The sequence below is a fragment of the Vidua macroura genome, chromosome 5, assembly GCF_024509145.1.
Source record: "Vidua macroura isolate BioBank_ID:100142 chromosome 5, ASM2450914v1, whole genome shotgun sequence".
Lineage (NCBI taxonomy): Eukaryota > Metazoa > Chordata > Aves > Passeriformes > Viduidae > Vidua > Vidua macroura.
This window is the reverse complement of record NC_071575.1, coordinates 66,183,365-66,199,909: the sequence shown is the minus strand read 5'-3', so window position 1 is coordinate 66,199,909 and position 16,545 is coordinate 66,183,365. Positions and strand designations below refer to the sequence as shown.

General features: G+C 40.0%; 1 protein-coding gene across 2 annotated transcripts in view; it reads right to left on the bottom strand.

Annotated features, from left to right (window-relative positions):
- DMTF1 (cyclin D binding myb like transcription factor 1) overlaps nucleotides 1-15,273 on the bottom strand; it is a 29,802-nt gene extending 14,529 nt beyond the window's left edge. Inside the window, exons 1-8 of one of the 2 annotated variants that reach the window (XM_053977932.1) lie at nucleotides 14,975-15,273; nucleotides 7,569-7,685; nucleotides 6,948-7,067; nucleotides 5,921-6,015; nucleotides 5,051-5,165; nucleotides 2,822-2,898; nucleotides 1,235-1,392; nucleotides 399-431 (exon numbers count right to left, since the gene is read on the bottom strand). In XM_053977932.1, coding sequence (XP_053833907.1) covers nucleotides 399-431; nucleotides 1,235-1,392; nucleotides 2,822-2,898; nucleotides 5,051-5,165; nucleotides 5,921-6,015; nucleotides 6,948-7,067; nucleotides 7,569-7,677 — 707 coding nt within the window. In that variant the 5' untranslated portion in view covers nucleotides 7,678-7,685; nucleotides 14,975-15,273. Of the gene's footprint in view, nucleotides 1-398; nucleotides 432-1,234; nucleotides 1,393-2,821; nucleotides 2,899-5,050; nucleotides 5,166-5,920; nucleotides 6,016-6,947; nucleotides 7,068-7,568; nucleotides 7,686-9,131; nucleotides 9,213-14,974 lie in introns of those variants that run through there. The other variant, XM_053977931.1, reaches the window with a different exon arrangement.
- Nucleotides 15,274-16,545: the final 1,272 nt, after the last annotated feature.

Sequence of the window (16,545 nt, the reverse complement as noted above, 5' to 3'; positions counted from 1 at the left end):
TGTAATACTTCCTAGGGGAGATCCTACTCTTGACCTGCCATTTCCTTTAGGAATAACCTTTGCTCAAATTTTGTACAGAAAAGGAACTTCTATTTCTCATAACCACAAATCTTGACTGTGCTTGTAAAAATCTGAAAGTTTCCTAGTTACAACAGAAGCCTTGCTTTAGAACTTAGTTGCATATTGTCAGGGCCTGAACACACATTAGAAAAAAAAAATTAAAGAATTCAAATGTAGTTTCATTTTTCTTTAGATAGTAACCACTACTTTTGGGTAATGTAGGAGCAGTCAAATTTATTTGTAACTCTTCAGTGATTTCATATAAGGAAACCCTTAAAAATGGATCAAGCTACTAAATATAAACAAGGAAGAATGACCTTGTTCATAAGATAACTTACTCTTTAAGCTTTTCAATTTCCTCAGGAGTGTACCTAAGCAACAGGTAAATAAAAAGACATTATGTTAAACAGAAAGCATACAGCATAAATATTATTATTTTACTAACGACACAGCACACATTTTGCTAGAACAAGAGATTAAGGAATTTCAGCTGTAAGACACAATCTGACTGAATACTTCAAAAGAATGTGAGGAACAAATGTCATTTTCCACATTAGTGTATTTCTAAGGTTAACTGGTATAAGATTCCTCTCATTTGTCAAAAAATTTCCTCATTCTTCATGATCTTACTACTATGAACAGAATTAGAATTTTCTGCATTAGTCTTTCAAATAAACAGCTTCTTCCTTACTGTCCCAATTCACCATCACCATAAAGCTGACTCTCCATCAAAAAAGTGTATCAGCACTGAGAAGATAATGTTAATTTTCAACTGCCTTAAAAAACTAAAATATAATATCCTTTCTGCATAGCACCCGATCAATGCTTTAAAAAATGTCAAGCAAGGGCATCAATTACTTCCAGTCACAGCTCTAGAAAAAGTTACATCTCAGGAGATCCATCCTTGTGTCCAAGTCCTGTCATCATATCAGGATCTGTTATTCACCTTTGTTTTGGGCTTTCTGTTTGTCTGTTCTTTAAAGCTGTCATTGAATACCATCAACTGAACACAACTATTGCCAAGGATGATCTATCAGAATTGAGCAGAGGTGACATATTAGCAAAATCTAGGTCTGTTTGGCTAAAATTTTCTGTCTCACATAGAACATGTCCAGCATAAATACATGACCCTACTCATACCAATAAAACCATGCAGCATTAGAGGGTTTCATACTTTCCAACATGGTTTCTGTCATCATACATGCGAAGAACTCTTCTATAGACAGCAAAGAGAGGCCGATTCAGACCCCAAGCTATTGTCCTGTAGAAATCTTTTCTTTCATCTTTTGACATTTCAAATATAATTTCAGTGGCATCTTTTATTCCACGGGCCTAGAACAAAGCATTTAAAAAAAAAACAAACAAAAACAAAAACCACAAACAGAACACCTTAGATAAAGTCTCCTAAGAATCAAGAAGTAGAACACAAGAACTGAAGCCATTATGCAGCTTTCTGTGTATCACAAATACTACAGTCCAAAAGTAAAATGGAGTATTTATGGATTAGCTCCCTCAAATACAAACCCTTGAACACTAGGTTTTGTTGTTTTGGTTTTTTTACATTGGAGTCCAGGAAGACACAGAAATTCTAACACCTATCTACATTAAAAAAAAAAAAAAAAAAAATCTGTCCAATGTATATTTTAAGATCAAAACTTGAACCATCATATAGAACATCATGGAATATGTATTGTGGTGGAATTAGTCTGAGGCCATACAAGGGAAGGCTGTCAAACAGTGCGATATTGATTTATTACATAATTATAGATATTCCTTACGCAAAAGCGATTTCTTTCAATTAAACTATTCTTCTTGTTCTGATGGAAACTCAAATAAATTCAATACAAAAATACTGCAATGAAGTATAACAGTAAAGCTTAACTCCAGCTTAAACTAAGAATCACTATATTTCAGTTATTCAAAGTAGTACAAGAAAGCAGATAAATGGGAACAGAATAAATCAAATGATTTATCAGTAACTCAGAAAAGTTATTTAGCTAGCTTAAAAATGCTTCACTAGATTTAAAACACAGCATTACCCATGAATGATTTTGTGGCAAAACCTCTAATATATGTGTGGGCAGATACATTCTTCAACTAATACTGTGGATTTTTATTCAAGTGAACACTAAATTCAGGGCTTTTATTTAAACCACAGGTGAAGGATGGTGAAACTGTAATATTGAGGCTATATATTCTCAGTTGTAAGGGTTCAGCTCAAATAGTCTCAGCTGCAAGCCTATCACAAATATAATTTATGGGCAATTATCACCATCAGCATGTTCACCACATGCCCATTTACACTGAACTCTGATCCCAGTAATTTAAGGGGAAGAAAGCAGACACAGGCATCCTGCTAGTATAGTACACAATCACAGCCCTGGCACCAAGGATGTCTGGGAAGTTGTATTCAGTGCTTAGTAAGGAAACTGCTAATGCAATTTTTTACATCTTTAACAAAAGTTCTATGAGTCCTCAAGGTATAGTCAGAGAAAGAGATTTAACCATGTGAAATGTCATGTCAGAATGCTCCAAACAGCCTATATCCAGCACAAAAATTAAAAGCAATGTTACATTCAGTAGTACTTAAATCCTGTCTATGAATAAAATTTTCTTATGTATTTCAAATGGGTGATGACCATTCCTACAAGAAACCAATCCAAATCACTTACTGAGTATTCTGGGAAGTACTAAAGAAATTTGGTTTCTAGCAGGAACTGCATCACCACATCAATGAGCAGGGAACATACTCTAAACATACCTTTAAATAACGCTCAATGTTACTCATCAAAATGTCAATTTCTTCCTTTGACCACATCCCTTGCTTCCATTTATGGCCTGAAAATAGAAATGACAACTAATTACTGAAGCAAGAAGTATCTGAAAACATGACCCATACTGGAATTAACAAGGAAAAGAATAATTTTAGCTACTAAAATATACCTAGCATTAATTTTAAACAGATGTTATTTCATAACTGATAGTAGCATTCAACTAATATTTAAATAACGTGAGTCAGACCCCTCTTCAAAAACATCCCATTTTTAAAAACAGAATATGAACTCCTCCATGCACTGCTAAGTCACATTTTCAGCCTTTCTCTTCAGCTGCAACTAGAAAATTTCTGTCTTTAAACTGACAGCTGAAATATCCATGTACTCAAAATGATTCCAGAAGCTGGAACTTAAAATACGACTCAGAAGATCACCTGGAATTGGCAACAAGGTGGGGCTCTCTTGCATACCTTAACACTGCTGAACATGAGAGCAGTGCCACCTACTGTGAGTGCTTTTTATAGAAGTAAATGCTCCATTAAGCCTCTTTTTGACAAGCTGGTCCCCATCTCTCTCCTCCTTTTTGCATTGGGAGTAATGCTCAGGGGTCACAGCCAACATAAAACCTTGTGGTGGGTCTTTTTAGTTCCCCAAATAAAAGTGGCAAGCCAATAGAAACCATGTTTCCTCTCTGCCTATGTCTTTAGTAACTACAATGCCAGCTAAGCTTTAAAAGCAAATGCAACCAACTTTATTCAGAGAGAAAATTTCAAATCTGAAGTCTTTTAATAAAACATTAAAACATTCCTACTTTAAATTATCCTTTTTTCCTCTTATGGTCCTACCATACTTTTAATTGAGCTTATGCTGGTGTGACCCAGTTTACATATTGGTGTGTGCTGGCTATCTGCCCACCTCTGCTCGGGAAAATCAGGGTACTTCCTTCTCAGCCTGCTAATTACCAGAGCTGAGAGACAGAACACACCAAAGAGACTGTCTACTCAAATCCAATTATAATGAAAAGTACAGGCATTATTACTAATTCCATTGGAACTGGTGAGAGAGTACTCTTTGCCTGTGTCCCATAGCTTCAATCTCTTCTTCCACAGTTACAGAGACAGAAAAATAATGTATTCCAGTAACTGTGATTCACACAGATCCAAGCCTCTGACCTGACTTAATGGGACACTGCTACTCTTTACACAGAATAACCTTTAATAGCAAACTATTTTAGGAAAAGACATATATTCTGCACTTTACATGTTTGCAAATTCATAGTCAAGATTATCAGAACCTGCCCACAGTTCTGGGAAGAAAGCATTATTAGGTGGAGACTGCTATAAAGTGATGAGCTCAGGCAACACATGCCAAACTCTGAGCTACTGTAAAAGAAGACACACACTGGCATTCCTTCACTGCTGTGACAAACCACAGAGCTTACAAGAAAAGTTCAGACAGTGGAGATTCTCAAATATTTTTCTTGGCATATTTTACTAGGAATATCTTCCTCAAGTTATTAACCTCTTAACTGGAATCACTAGACTGAGTGACCTCCATTGACCAGCTGACAATTCTATGTCTCTTCCTAAAGGTTTCTAACAAAAAGAGGGGGCTGCTTTGAACTGACTGAAGAAAAAAAAAAAATTCCCCTAGAAGAAGTAAAAGTCAAAGTAAGAAAAACAGTAGAGGGGCTGAGGAAACCAGAGATACAATATATCTTCATTTGACACTAACTTTTTTCTCTAGGTTTAGAAAGCCACTTCCCCTGTGGGCAGGAAAGAAAAGACAAAATCTCTTGAGTTCAGCAACTACTGTATGATTGCACAGATATATTTGGAAAGGGAGGAATGCCCAGTGGGGTGGAATTTTTAGGAGTAGTAGAGATTATTTCATTAGGTCCTGGTCTGCAGGAGCCCTCTTCCTCTGAAGCAACTCTATTAACCTGAGCAAGGATTGTTTTTCTTCTTGGTGTCCCCCACTTCTGCTGCAGCTTCCCACCCCCTGACCAGGCAAACACAGTTCTCTGCCCAATGTGGGCTGACACACAGCATTCACAGCCCTTCTCTACTGTGGCCACTACTGTCACCACTGCAGGCGTGGCCCATCTCCAAAAAGCCAGACCAGAGACTACTTTATGCAACTTGCAAAACATTCTGAGACATTTGGAATAGTTTACATCTCTACAGCATGGGAGAACTGCATTTGAAATACCCCACCTTTATTGGTTAGAGAATCCTTATCCTCTTTGGTTGTGAACCACGCTTGGCTAACAGCTGATACTTCCTCATTGCCCATTGGGGAGATTTCATCCAACTGTTCATTCTGAAGAATCTTGAAAAGACCAATATGAAATTATAGAGTCAGATATTCAGTTGTTTATATCACTTTGCAATTAACATGGAGACATAGTTTGAAGGAAAATGAAATCAGCACACCTTGTCACCTTGCTGAATGTTCAAAAGTGTCATGCCTTAGATATGGCATTGGAACTATCACCTTTGTTAAAACACCTGAGTAAGATTTAGCATATTAATACACAGATGTTGTGAGAATTAATTAGGTAATATTCTTCATCTTGTTTAATGTACAGTAAGTAAGAAGAGTCTCACTGGCTATGGTGGGAACAGGACTATATCTAGCACTTCCAATCTTGAACTTTTAAACACAGTATACCCACAAAGAAAACTGCATGTAACTGTTAGGACTGGTGACAAGAGACAAAGCCTATTTAAGCCTGTTATAAAGCTTAATTTATAATCAAAGAATGACAGAAATAACAGATAAACTTGTCTTCTATGCAGATCACAACAGAGCACATAACTACCAGTGGAGGGTTACCTCTATTACTCTTTGCAGTATTGCTCTTTGGGCAGCAACTTAAGACTACAAATAACCTCTCTCATATATAAAAGTATTCAATTGTCCTTTTACAGACCAGCATTTTTACAAAAAAGATCCCTGCTCACATATATTAATTTCAAAGAGTCTTATTCATTTAGTAAGCATTTCTGATATTTGTTTCCCTTTTCATTTCAATTTAAATAAAAGCATACATCAAATAGGTACATTTTGAAGTTTTACTGTACCTGAATCTGGGTAACAGTTCCTTCATTAAGCTCATCTTCAGCTACCTCAGTGGTAGCAGTCATGGTCACCTCAAAGCTCTGATCATTTTCTGAAACTTCAGAATGGGTAAGTTAGTTGCATACTTAACTCCTGAAGCATTTTTTCACACGTGCTACAAGTTTTATAAATTGCTACCTTTGAAGTGAAAATTTTGAAGAGCCTTACTTGGTATTTATTTGTTGACACAGTAAATTCACTAAAATTATTATCAACTGCTTCTCTTCATAAAACTTAAATATAGATTTAGAAATCTTCAGTTTTATGCTTGACTACAAGTATGACTTAATGTGAAACATATACAAAATGTGTTTGATGCAAAAATTTGAAACTGTATTAATATTTCTTTTCCAGCCCTACCTCTAGTATTTTCAAATTAAAGGACAACATTCAAATCTTTTGGCTGCATGCATTTTCCCCAGTCCTCCTTCAACTTCAATATGATAATGCCTTTATTTCTAAGGAATTTCTACAGAGTTCCACCAAATAAACAGACACTCCAGGTACTGCAAATTGTATTTTAACTAGATCTGGTCTTGTCTCCCTTTGGGAGATGACACTAAACTTTCTAATATTCAACTTCTGGAAAATTAATTCAGTATTCATCCTATATCTTTTACATCAATCTCTTTTACACACACCTCAATACTATAAAACACTGAAATACTAACTGTACTGTCTGATCATTAAAAAACTCCAAATCTCTTTGCAGGAGAGTATTTAGTTGCTAATTTACATATCCTTCATTATCCTTAATTTTATTCAATGCACCTGTGCCTGCAGGTCTCTAAACTACTTTAACACAGGCTTATTTTACCAGTACTAATTGCTACAAAACTATACAAGGCTGAAAAAATATGATAACCAAGTATATTAATAAAAATTGGAAGAAAAAAAAAACCATGCAGAATATTCTACTGTGATTCAAGAGTCCACTTTTAACCTTTACCAACAGATATACGTGCTACAGGAGTACATAAAAGAACTTACTTGGAACGGCAACAACAGAAATGCATGGAGTAGAATCATCAAGGCTTTGATCATCCTCTGATAAGCAAAGCCTCTTGTGTGGAGGTTCAGAGCTGTCTTCAGAGTCTACTTCATCAGCTTCTAACAACAAAAACACACTCAGGTTACTTCCTGTAAGCTAAGTAGAGCCTTGGATGGAGTTCTCCTAAAAAGCTGACCAAAGGAAATAGTAGAAGCAAATGTGACAGGCTGGTTCAGTGCTTTGCTGCTGCCCAGGAACCTGGTCTAACTTATGGGCAACAGCAGTCCCCATGCTTTCTTCAACATGCATTTTCTTTGAAAATTCTATCCACAGTCTGTCAAACACAGATCAGTCTACAGAAATTTGGGTACATGCTTGGTTCTAAGAATCCATTTCAACTGAAATAAACCACGGCAACTGTATCTTTGTTGGGCACACACAAACAGCTTTGGGATTTACACCCAATTCAACACTTTATCATTCTTTAAACCAAAGCAGTACAATTTTTGTACAGTGAGCTGCACCTGAGTAGCTCACAGAACTTGTGGGCAGGGATGTATGGCAGTCAGACCAATCAAAATAAAGAAGAAAAAAAAATACTATGTAATACAATTCTATACCATTTTGAGGGCAATGAAGAATTAGGTTCCCTTCAGTATCCTGAGTCAAAGTCACAGAGTTCACGGTTTCTACTGTCACTGTGTCAGACTCTTCTTCAACTGTGCTCATACTCAAACCTGAAAGAGCAACACACAGATTATGTTTCTGCAGCTGGACTCCACTTGGACCACAATGCTGCTTCCATAGCCCACGCAACCAGCACCAACTCCCACAGGGAATGAGCCTGCTCTTTCACAGGACAAATCCACAGTTTCAGACATTCACCGACCTTTACTTTCCTGCACACATATATTGCACAGGGTAAAACCAGATAGCTTTAAAGAAACTTTCTTTAAAGTTAAAAATAGTACCTAAACTCCTTATTATGAGAATTTGCAATCTAGTGATTTCTTTTTTTTCAAACACAAACCTGGGCTATTACTTTTTCGTCATTTCTAAATTCTTCACATTTGATATTTTTGTCCAGTATTTGTTCCACTGTTAATTTAATAATTCTGCTATTATAGAACTGAAAGCTAGTCAAGACTGACAAATATTTTTCTAGTGTCCTATTAGTCACAGCTGCCCTATTTATAGACTGCCAACTTGCAAAGTTTTATTCTCCTTCCATGCATATAACTAAATGTGAAACTTGGACTTTTTCTTCAGCATTTAAACAACAAAAGCAACAGAAAATTACAGCAAGCAATCACCAGTACAAAAAGCAACTGAGGGAATAAGCAATCCCAGATAAGCCATATACATTGAAGTCACAGAATTAGGGAAATATAAAGTGCCTCTCATAATTTAATTTCCACTATAAAAGTACTGCAATGAAACACAAAGTTTCCAAGAAGTTCTATGTAAACCACCAGCAGAATTTCAGAAATAAAACAAAGCAAAACCCCACAAAAAAGTTTTATCCAAATACAAAGAGATGCAGCCTTTGTTGCTGCAGAAGCTAAATGAAATAACACCTAAAATATCCAGAAGCTTTACAAAGATTTCATCAGTTTTAAGCCTGCTTTTCTTGACTTTGGCAGAGATTTGTCAAAAGAAAATAGAATTTATTTCTCCTTTAACTGCTCAGTCCTTTTTCTATGTTTACTAATATGTCAACAAACACAAAAAAATCACTTTTAACTTTTATTTTGAAGCCAGAATGCTGTTAAAAGTATCTGGCTATAGCTTTAGAAAAAAGAAACCACAAATACATTATAAATTTTCCATGTACTAGGCAGGGATAGCTATATACCCACATGTAACTGGAATTTACAACTTGGATTTCAAATTCCCTGTATAATGTTAACATTATTGCGTCAGCAGGAGATTATTTAATTTTTAATCAGAAAACATGTTCTTCAGTATCAAAGATCCCCAAGAGAAGTGTTATCCTAGAAAGATAAAACTACTGCCAGTCTTCCTAAAAAACTACTTCTCGCCTCTTGAGCTTGTTGAAGATTTGGCACATCTTTAAGCACACACAGTGACTGATTCCTCAAATGAAGTGATATTACCCTTCTGAACATGTAAAAAATTTCAGATACCACTGACATTTTAAATCAGAGGATTCTCAAACTTACTTTCACATCTACCATCAACAGTTCCTTGCCACATGCAAGTGTAGGAGGGAGTAACTTCCTTGGGATTCATCTGCTGCTGAGTTTTACAGCCTGTGCTCTTTCCTTCACTAGAAGCTGCTGTTTGCTGCATGGTTGTAATACTGATTTTAGGAACCCAGTGAGGCATCCTTAATGCTAAAACATGAAGGAAGACATCCAAAGCATTACAGCTAAATTAGCAGACTGTAACTTTTTCAACCCACTTTTAAGTTATTAATTTAGCTTTTGGGGAATGAAGAAACTGGGCCAAAATAAACAGATTCTCTTTTTCATGTTCATATGTACTTTCTAAGTAAGTTTTACTACAGGGACTGCTGTAGTAAAAATCCTTAAAGTTACTGGAAAGGAGGTGGAGGATTCTTCCTTAATTTATGTCAACTAGTTGTCACAACATTTATTTTTCTACAATCAGTTGAAAGCATCCATTTTTCACAATTTTAGAGGCCTGAAAGACATGAGATTTATAAGACACATTACAACAGTCATTTACTTCACCTACAGCTGTTCTGAAAGCAGTGGAAACTATAGCACCATCCACAGCAGAAGACAGAGCAGACTATTCCTTCTTTTTTATTTGAAGACTGATGAAAATTGAGTACAGGCACAGCAAAGCTGTGTCATTGTTTCAGCAGTTACTCAGGACTTGATGAAAATCGTATATTTAGAGGATTTGGCTACCTAATAAAAAACACAGGGTAATTAACCCCCTTTACATTCCCTGCCTTGCTAGTTTACAAGTTAGCAAGGAACAGGACACAGCATAAAAGGGATCCATCCATCCAAATATGGCATTCCCAGAGATGGGGAGGAAGCTATACCGAGGATCAGCAGCTGCTAGCCTGGCACTTCCATCCAGAGCTGTAACAGGATTTACCAGACAGTGGCTGAGGCAGCACGTCTGAGAGCACCACTGACTCCTCTGATCAAGTCACACATCTACAGCTCTCAGCTCAAGCTCCCCTGAATTGCAGAGCACCAGACACCAGGCACTGCACTTTGTTCAAGGACCTGGGACTTCCCAAGAAACATTCCTCAATGTAATTCCTGGATGGAGGATGGGTTTATAACTCCTTGCTGATTTCCCAAAAATGGTTTATGCCACCTGTAAGTGCAGGCTCTCCCCAAAAAATTAATGATGCTCTGTGTAAGATACTCATGATTTAGCGTATCCAAAGTTTTCTGAATAAAGGTAATAACCTTGACCAACCCTTGATAAAAACTTAAAAAGAGCCACATCCTTGATTCCCATCAACTTTAAGGCATATAGCCTTGGATCACAACTGAACACTGAGTAGAAAGAACATGAGGAATGAAGTCAAAGTCAAATGCATATTTTGGACACTACTTTTTATTCATTAGACCATACGAATACAAGAAAACTGCCAGAAAAACCAACCAACCAGGTTCTTTCAAGCTACATTTATCCCAGGACAGGGACACCAACCCACTAACACACAAATGAGTGACCAAAATCAGGAATAACTGTAGTGGTTCTTTCGTGTGAATAGGAAACAATCCCCAGATCTTACAAACTTCACTCTTTCACACCTTAATAATGATGTAGCTACCAGGTACTCTGAACATGCATCAGGTGTGACACATCCACAGGGAGCTCAGGGGCCAAAGCCCAGTGCTGCTGCCTGAGCCAACACCCTTTGATGCCTTCTCCTGAGCCTGGCTGCAGGGACACTGTGCCTGCAGGACGCCCTCGATCCATCACAGCGCAGAAGCCAGAGCTGTGCTAAACAATGCCAGATCACGGCAGAGGCTTTGGGATGTGCCATATGAATTCTGCTCATTACACACACCTGCACATCCACACATCTGCTCTTGCAAAGGCTAAATGCAAAGTAAATGACAGCCATGGTTTATTAATTAGTGAGAATTAGGACCCGAGTAGTCTCATCACCTCCAAAATATCACCGTCTTTTCACAAGTTCACTAGGTGTGCTTCTGAAAATGCAAACAAGTTTTATTTTAAACAAAAGACTTACTTGAATTTTAAATTAACAACCCAAGGTTTTTCTTTAATCATCGATTCAGACACATTCTTTACAGAGGTGCCAATCCATCACTAATATTTCATGTTCTGAAGGAAGGTGTTAGCTTTTGGGGAAGAGAACAGTGTTGCAGAGACATGCACTGAAAGTGTGGGTGCCATAATCCATAATGAAACTGTGATACAAAATTTTGATAGCCAAACCGAATTTTATTTCTGCATCTTTTATTTTAAAGAAAGCAAGCAAGCAGCATTGGGTGGCCGGGGAGTCACCACTCCACTCACAGCACACACCACGTACAAGTTCAGCAAATTATATACACTGTTTTTAAGCCTACAAAGCATTTTCCAGTGTGCTTGTGTTAGTCTGAATCAGCAAGTATCAATAAGCTGGGATCAGCAATTTCATAATCTTTCCAGGTGGTTGTTGGCTTCCTGTCCTGCTCGTGGTTGTCTGGAGGGAGGCCCTTCACCAATGTCCGCTAAATAATTTTAGTCTGGTACAAGTGCATCAAGCTTTTTATTATACAAAAGCATTTAGTCGCTTTGTTGCAATATCCCTTAGCTTTACCACAGCTTCCTCTATTTTATTCTAAGCATCAGTCATTTTTGCCACCTCATCTCTTGACTCTACTATACTTCTTCTATTTTCTTTCTCGATGTTTTATTTGGCTATTTGGTCAGAAAATTTCAAAACCATTCTTTGTAGTTATCCCAGGGAACGTGTCCACTTTTGACACAGCAGATACAAGCATTTGCTGATTCCATTGCCAGTTGACACAAATCACAAAAACATTTTTCACAATATCATCTTAGAAATCAGTGTCAATTCAATAAGCATTTTTGCCTTGTTGGATTTCTGTGTGTATTTACCAAACTCAACACTTTTTAGAGCAGTATTACAACTTCAAACAGGTTTCAACATGCAGCCAAAGAGGTGGGAAAATACTTTGTCTACAAGACTCATTTAATACAGATTTCCAATATAGGTTTTCCACTAAAGCCACATAATAGAGTTGTTCTTATTTATCTGGGAAGCATGCAGCAGAATTATGGCAGGAAAAAAAAACCTCACAAAGCTGATTTTACACCAAAAAAAAAAGTAATATCCTAATACAAATTTCCTTTAATTCTAAATAAACCTCATCAGGCAGATGGGCTCAATTATTCTGTAGGCTGTAAAAATTAAGTACTTCAAAGAAACAATATTTTTACTCCTGCAGACAGAATTCTGTCATTGCCCCTGGTTATTAACTGAATGTTATATCTAGTCTTCAGTGGACTGTTGTAAATCTTAAAATTTCTATAATGAGTTGAATTAAAGGCAGCATTCTCTGCATTGGGCAATAAATATGTCTCACTAAATCTTATAAAAAGCAAAAACTGAAGATTATTAAGGGAGGATTCCAGTTACTGTGGCATTTAACTGGAACAATACCATGGAACACATTGGGATTTTGAGGCATTTGTTCAAGAGTAACACTAAGGAAACAAAATCATTACAGGACCTCATATTTTAGGATGCCTGAATGTTTAGTGTATTCCACACCAAGTCAGTACTTCCAGTACGTTATCAGGAGCTTTTATTATTCATCTAGTGCCACTGTTGTTATGCTCATATTCAACAAAATTCCCCCAACTTTACTTCAGACCAATTGAGTTCTGCTCAAGTTTAAAATTCCACCACACAGAAATTTTCTCCAACAGCTGCCAACAATGGATACGAAAAGGAACCAAACTGGGCAGACACCAATCACAAGGACCCAGGGACCTGAGTCTGGGGCATACAAGGATTTATTAATCTGTATCAGCATGAGATTACAGTCCTGTAGATACAGTTGCATCCTACTCATCAGTGGTATTTAGAGAAGTGGGCCACCAATGAAGCAGAATATATGGGAGACACAATGGGACAAAGTGTTCTCATCTGCATTGATCCAAATTTGGCAGAACTCCATGAGTTTTAGCCTGTCCATTGAAAGTTTAATGAAAAGCACTGAGCATGCTTTAAATGTCACACAGGGGAAAAAAACAACACAAAACAAAATAAAACCTATGTCCTAGCTCTTTCAAAAGAAATAAACATAGAAAGTTTTGAGTTTTCTTTTTCAGGAACTGGCTACTGGGCACCAGGTTATAGCTATGGATAGAAATCTTCCCAAGTATATGTACTAAAATTCTTTTCCCTTCATGTAAATCCAGTTCCATGCTAAGCATTTTAGTAACTTCTTCACCTTTATAAACTATGAGTAGAATTTCAGCATGCAAGAAAAATAAGAAAAATTATCCTAACTGTAAGACTGATAAGCAAAGAGAAGTCTTTCTTGCTTTCTGATGGACAGATAAGCACAGAAACGATGCTCAGAAAAGGAGAACATGCAAAACACAGTAGAGAGATCTTTGTCTCTTATACAGCCACTTTTTATAATTTTGTGTGGTTAAGACAAAAATCAGTAGTTCTGGGCATTCTCCTTAAGGAGTTATAATTAATGTTCAATCATTTCAATAAGTCATAAAACATCATGAAGTTGTTTATTATTATAATCACGTGACATGATGTAAATGAAAACCAGAATGAGATGCTCCATCTCAATGCAAAACCTGCATCCCCTGGTTTTGCAAAGGAATTCTGACTATGCTGTCAAGAGGCCAACTTACATCTGTAGCCAGAGCAGCACCAGCAAACAAAAAGCATTTTCTAGATTACTTCAACTAACAGTGGCCAGGTGGGGCTGAACAGTGTAACTCTTTGTGAATGAATACATACAAATACTATCAGTCAGCTGAAGATATAGCTGGTACAAGGGTAATACACTTCACCATGCCCCCAAGGGCAAAACAAAGAATAAAGAGGCCAAAAAAAAAAAAAAAAAAAAAAAAAGAAAAAAAATGGGGGGAAAAATAGTCTTTTCCAACCGGAATCCTTTATTTTGGCAAAACAGAGCATTGCTCTAGTGCAGAAGGTCCTGGTACCGCCCTAAGATGAAACCCCTGATCTTGGCAGAGTCGAACACTTCAGGCTCCACTTGCCCTAAGCAACCTCAAATCACAACTCTCGACTCTCGCTGGGAAAAAAAAGAGATTATGAAACAAAACAGATAAAATCCACAAGCTCAGGATACCCCAAGCGCAGCCCCAGCGAGAGGAAATGGAGAAATTCAAATGCGATCTTGCAGGTGGGCCTCTTATTAGAGACACCCAGGTATGGAGGGAGGGAGTTAAGACCAGAAAAAACAACAACAATTAAAAAAATAATATAACATAATAAACAAAACAAACGCGCTGGCCGGCCTCCCCTGGCCCTGTCCTCCCAAAGGAGCCGGGTTTAGTAATTTCCAGGGCCGCTCCGTCTGTCCGCTTCCCAATTTCGCTGCGCGCAGCGCTCCCGCGGGCCGGCAGCTCCCCGGGAAGGCGGGGAGCCGCGGCCCAGGGCCGGCCCAGGGCTCTCCCAGGAGAGCAGCCGGCGGGAGGCAGCGGGCCTGCCCCTGCCCCGGCACTGCCCCCGGGGCGGCGGCTCCGGGCCCGCCTCAGCCCCGCTGCCCCGCGGCCGCCAGCGCCGCCATTTGGCCCCCGGCGGCCGCCGCCATTTTCCCGTGCCCTCGGCGGGCGGCGGCGCTGGACGGCCCCACCGCGGGCTCCGCTGCCCGCCCGGCCCTTCCCGCCCGGCCGGCAGCCCGGCCCGAGCGCGCCGAGCCGCGGGGCCGCACACGGCCGCTCCCCGCCCCGTCCCCTCCCCTCCGCCCGCGGCCGCCGCCGCTGCCCGGAGCTCCCGGCCCTGCGATCCCGCAGGGCCCCGCGCACTTACTTCCTGTTTTGGGTCCGGGCACTTGAGAAACCAGGATGGAGACTCCCAAGTACCAGGATGGAGGCGCCGGGCGGCGGCGGGCGGCGAGCGGGGGAGGCGGAGGCGGCGGCGGGGCGAGGCGCTGCGAGCCCGCCGGAAGGGCCCGCGTCCGCCCGCCCGGCGCTTCCGCCCGCCCGCCCGGCGCCACAAAGCGCACGGAGCGGGGCCCGGAGCGCCGGCAGCGCCACAAAGCGCACGCCGCCTTCCCCGCCTCGCTGAGGGGCCCCGGGGACGGAGCCCCTGGACGTCCACACGGAATTGATTAGGTTGGGAAAGACCTCGGAGGCCATCCATCGAGCCCACCATACAGCCGAATACGACCCTGTCAAGCAGACCATGGCACGCTGTGCCACATCCAGACGTTCCTTAAACACCTCCAGCGATGGTGACTCCACTACTTCTCTGGGCAGCCCATTCCACTGTTTAATCAGTGGACGTCAATCAATGTCTAATCAATGGCCACACATATGATGAGGGCTCTGGAGCATCTCTCACATGAGGAGAGACTGTGCAATGTGGGCATTTTTAATCTAGAGAGGACTGGAAGGGAATCTCAATGTGTATAAATATCTCAAAGGTGGGTGCCAAGAGGATGGTGCCAGACATTTTTTGGTGGTGCCCAGAGCAGTGGCCATAAACTAAAAGACAGAAAGTTTCACCTCAACATGAGGAACAACAACTTTACATGGAGTGTAGCAGAGCACTGAAGGAGGCTGCCCAGGGAAGTAGAGGAATCTTCTTCTGTGGAGACATTCCAAACCCATGTGGATGCATTCCTGTGTAAGCTGCTCTGGGTGACCCTGCCTTGGCAGGGGGGGTTGGACTGGATCATCTCCAGAGGTCCCTTCGAATCCTAATCATTCTGTGACTCTGTGGTCACTTTTTGTTTCCCTCCTGCCCAACAACCTCACAAAACCAGGACATATTAATAAAAAATTAGCCATAAAGCCAAGAATAAACAAGCATGTAGTGGTGCCCAGCTTGTGGTGCTTGCTGCCCTGTGGAATGGGTGCCTGTGGGTGCCGTGATCCTTGGCAAATGAGCTGAGTCCCTCACAGACAAACCGGGCACATAAGGGCAAGAGGGTGCATGGCATCCCCTGCCTGCAATTTTTTTTGTCTAAAAACCTCATTGCACTTCTCTCACAAAGCCCCTTTTTGGCTACTTCCCTTATGTGTGACCTCCAGCTGTGTCCTCCTCAAACCTTGGGAGCTTTAAAAAGTGTCCTCATGGGAAGACAGGGCAGCTTAGGGGAGGAGACATTGCACATAAAAATGGTGGTAAATTATGGAGATGAAATGTGTAGCTGAGACAAAAAGCTAAGGAGCTGAAAGCAGGATTTATAGCACCTGTTTGGTCAAAGCAGACTTACATTAACTCTGGTCTATGTGTACTTGGTATTTCTGGACATCAAAACTCAGGAATCTCGAGTACCACACCCAGTAGTTGACTTCCAGGGAAAAATTTCAGTGCCTGGTACCCTTAGGCACTAATTGGCCAAAGCAGAGACACAGTTTGCTATTCTAGGGTTG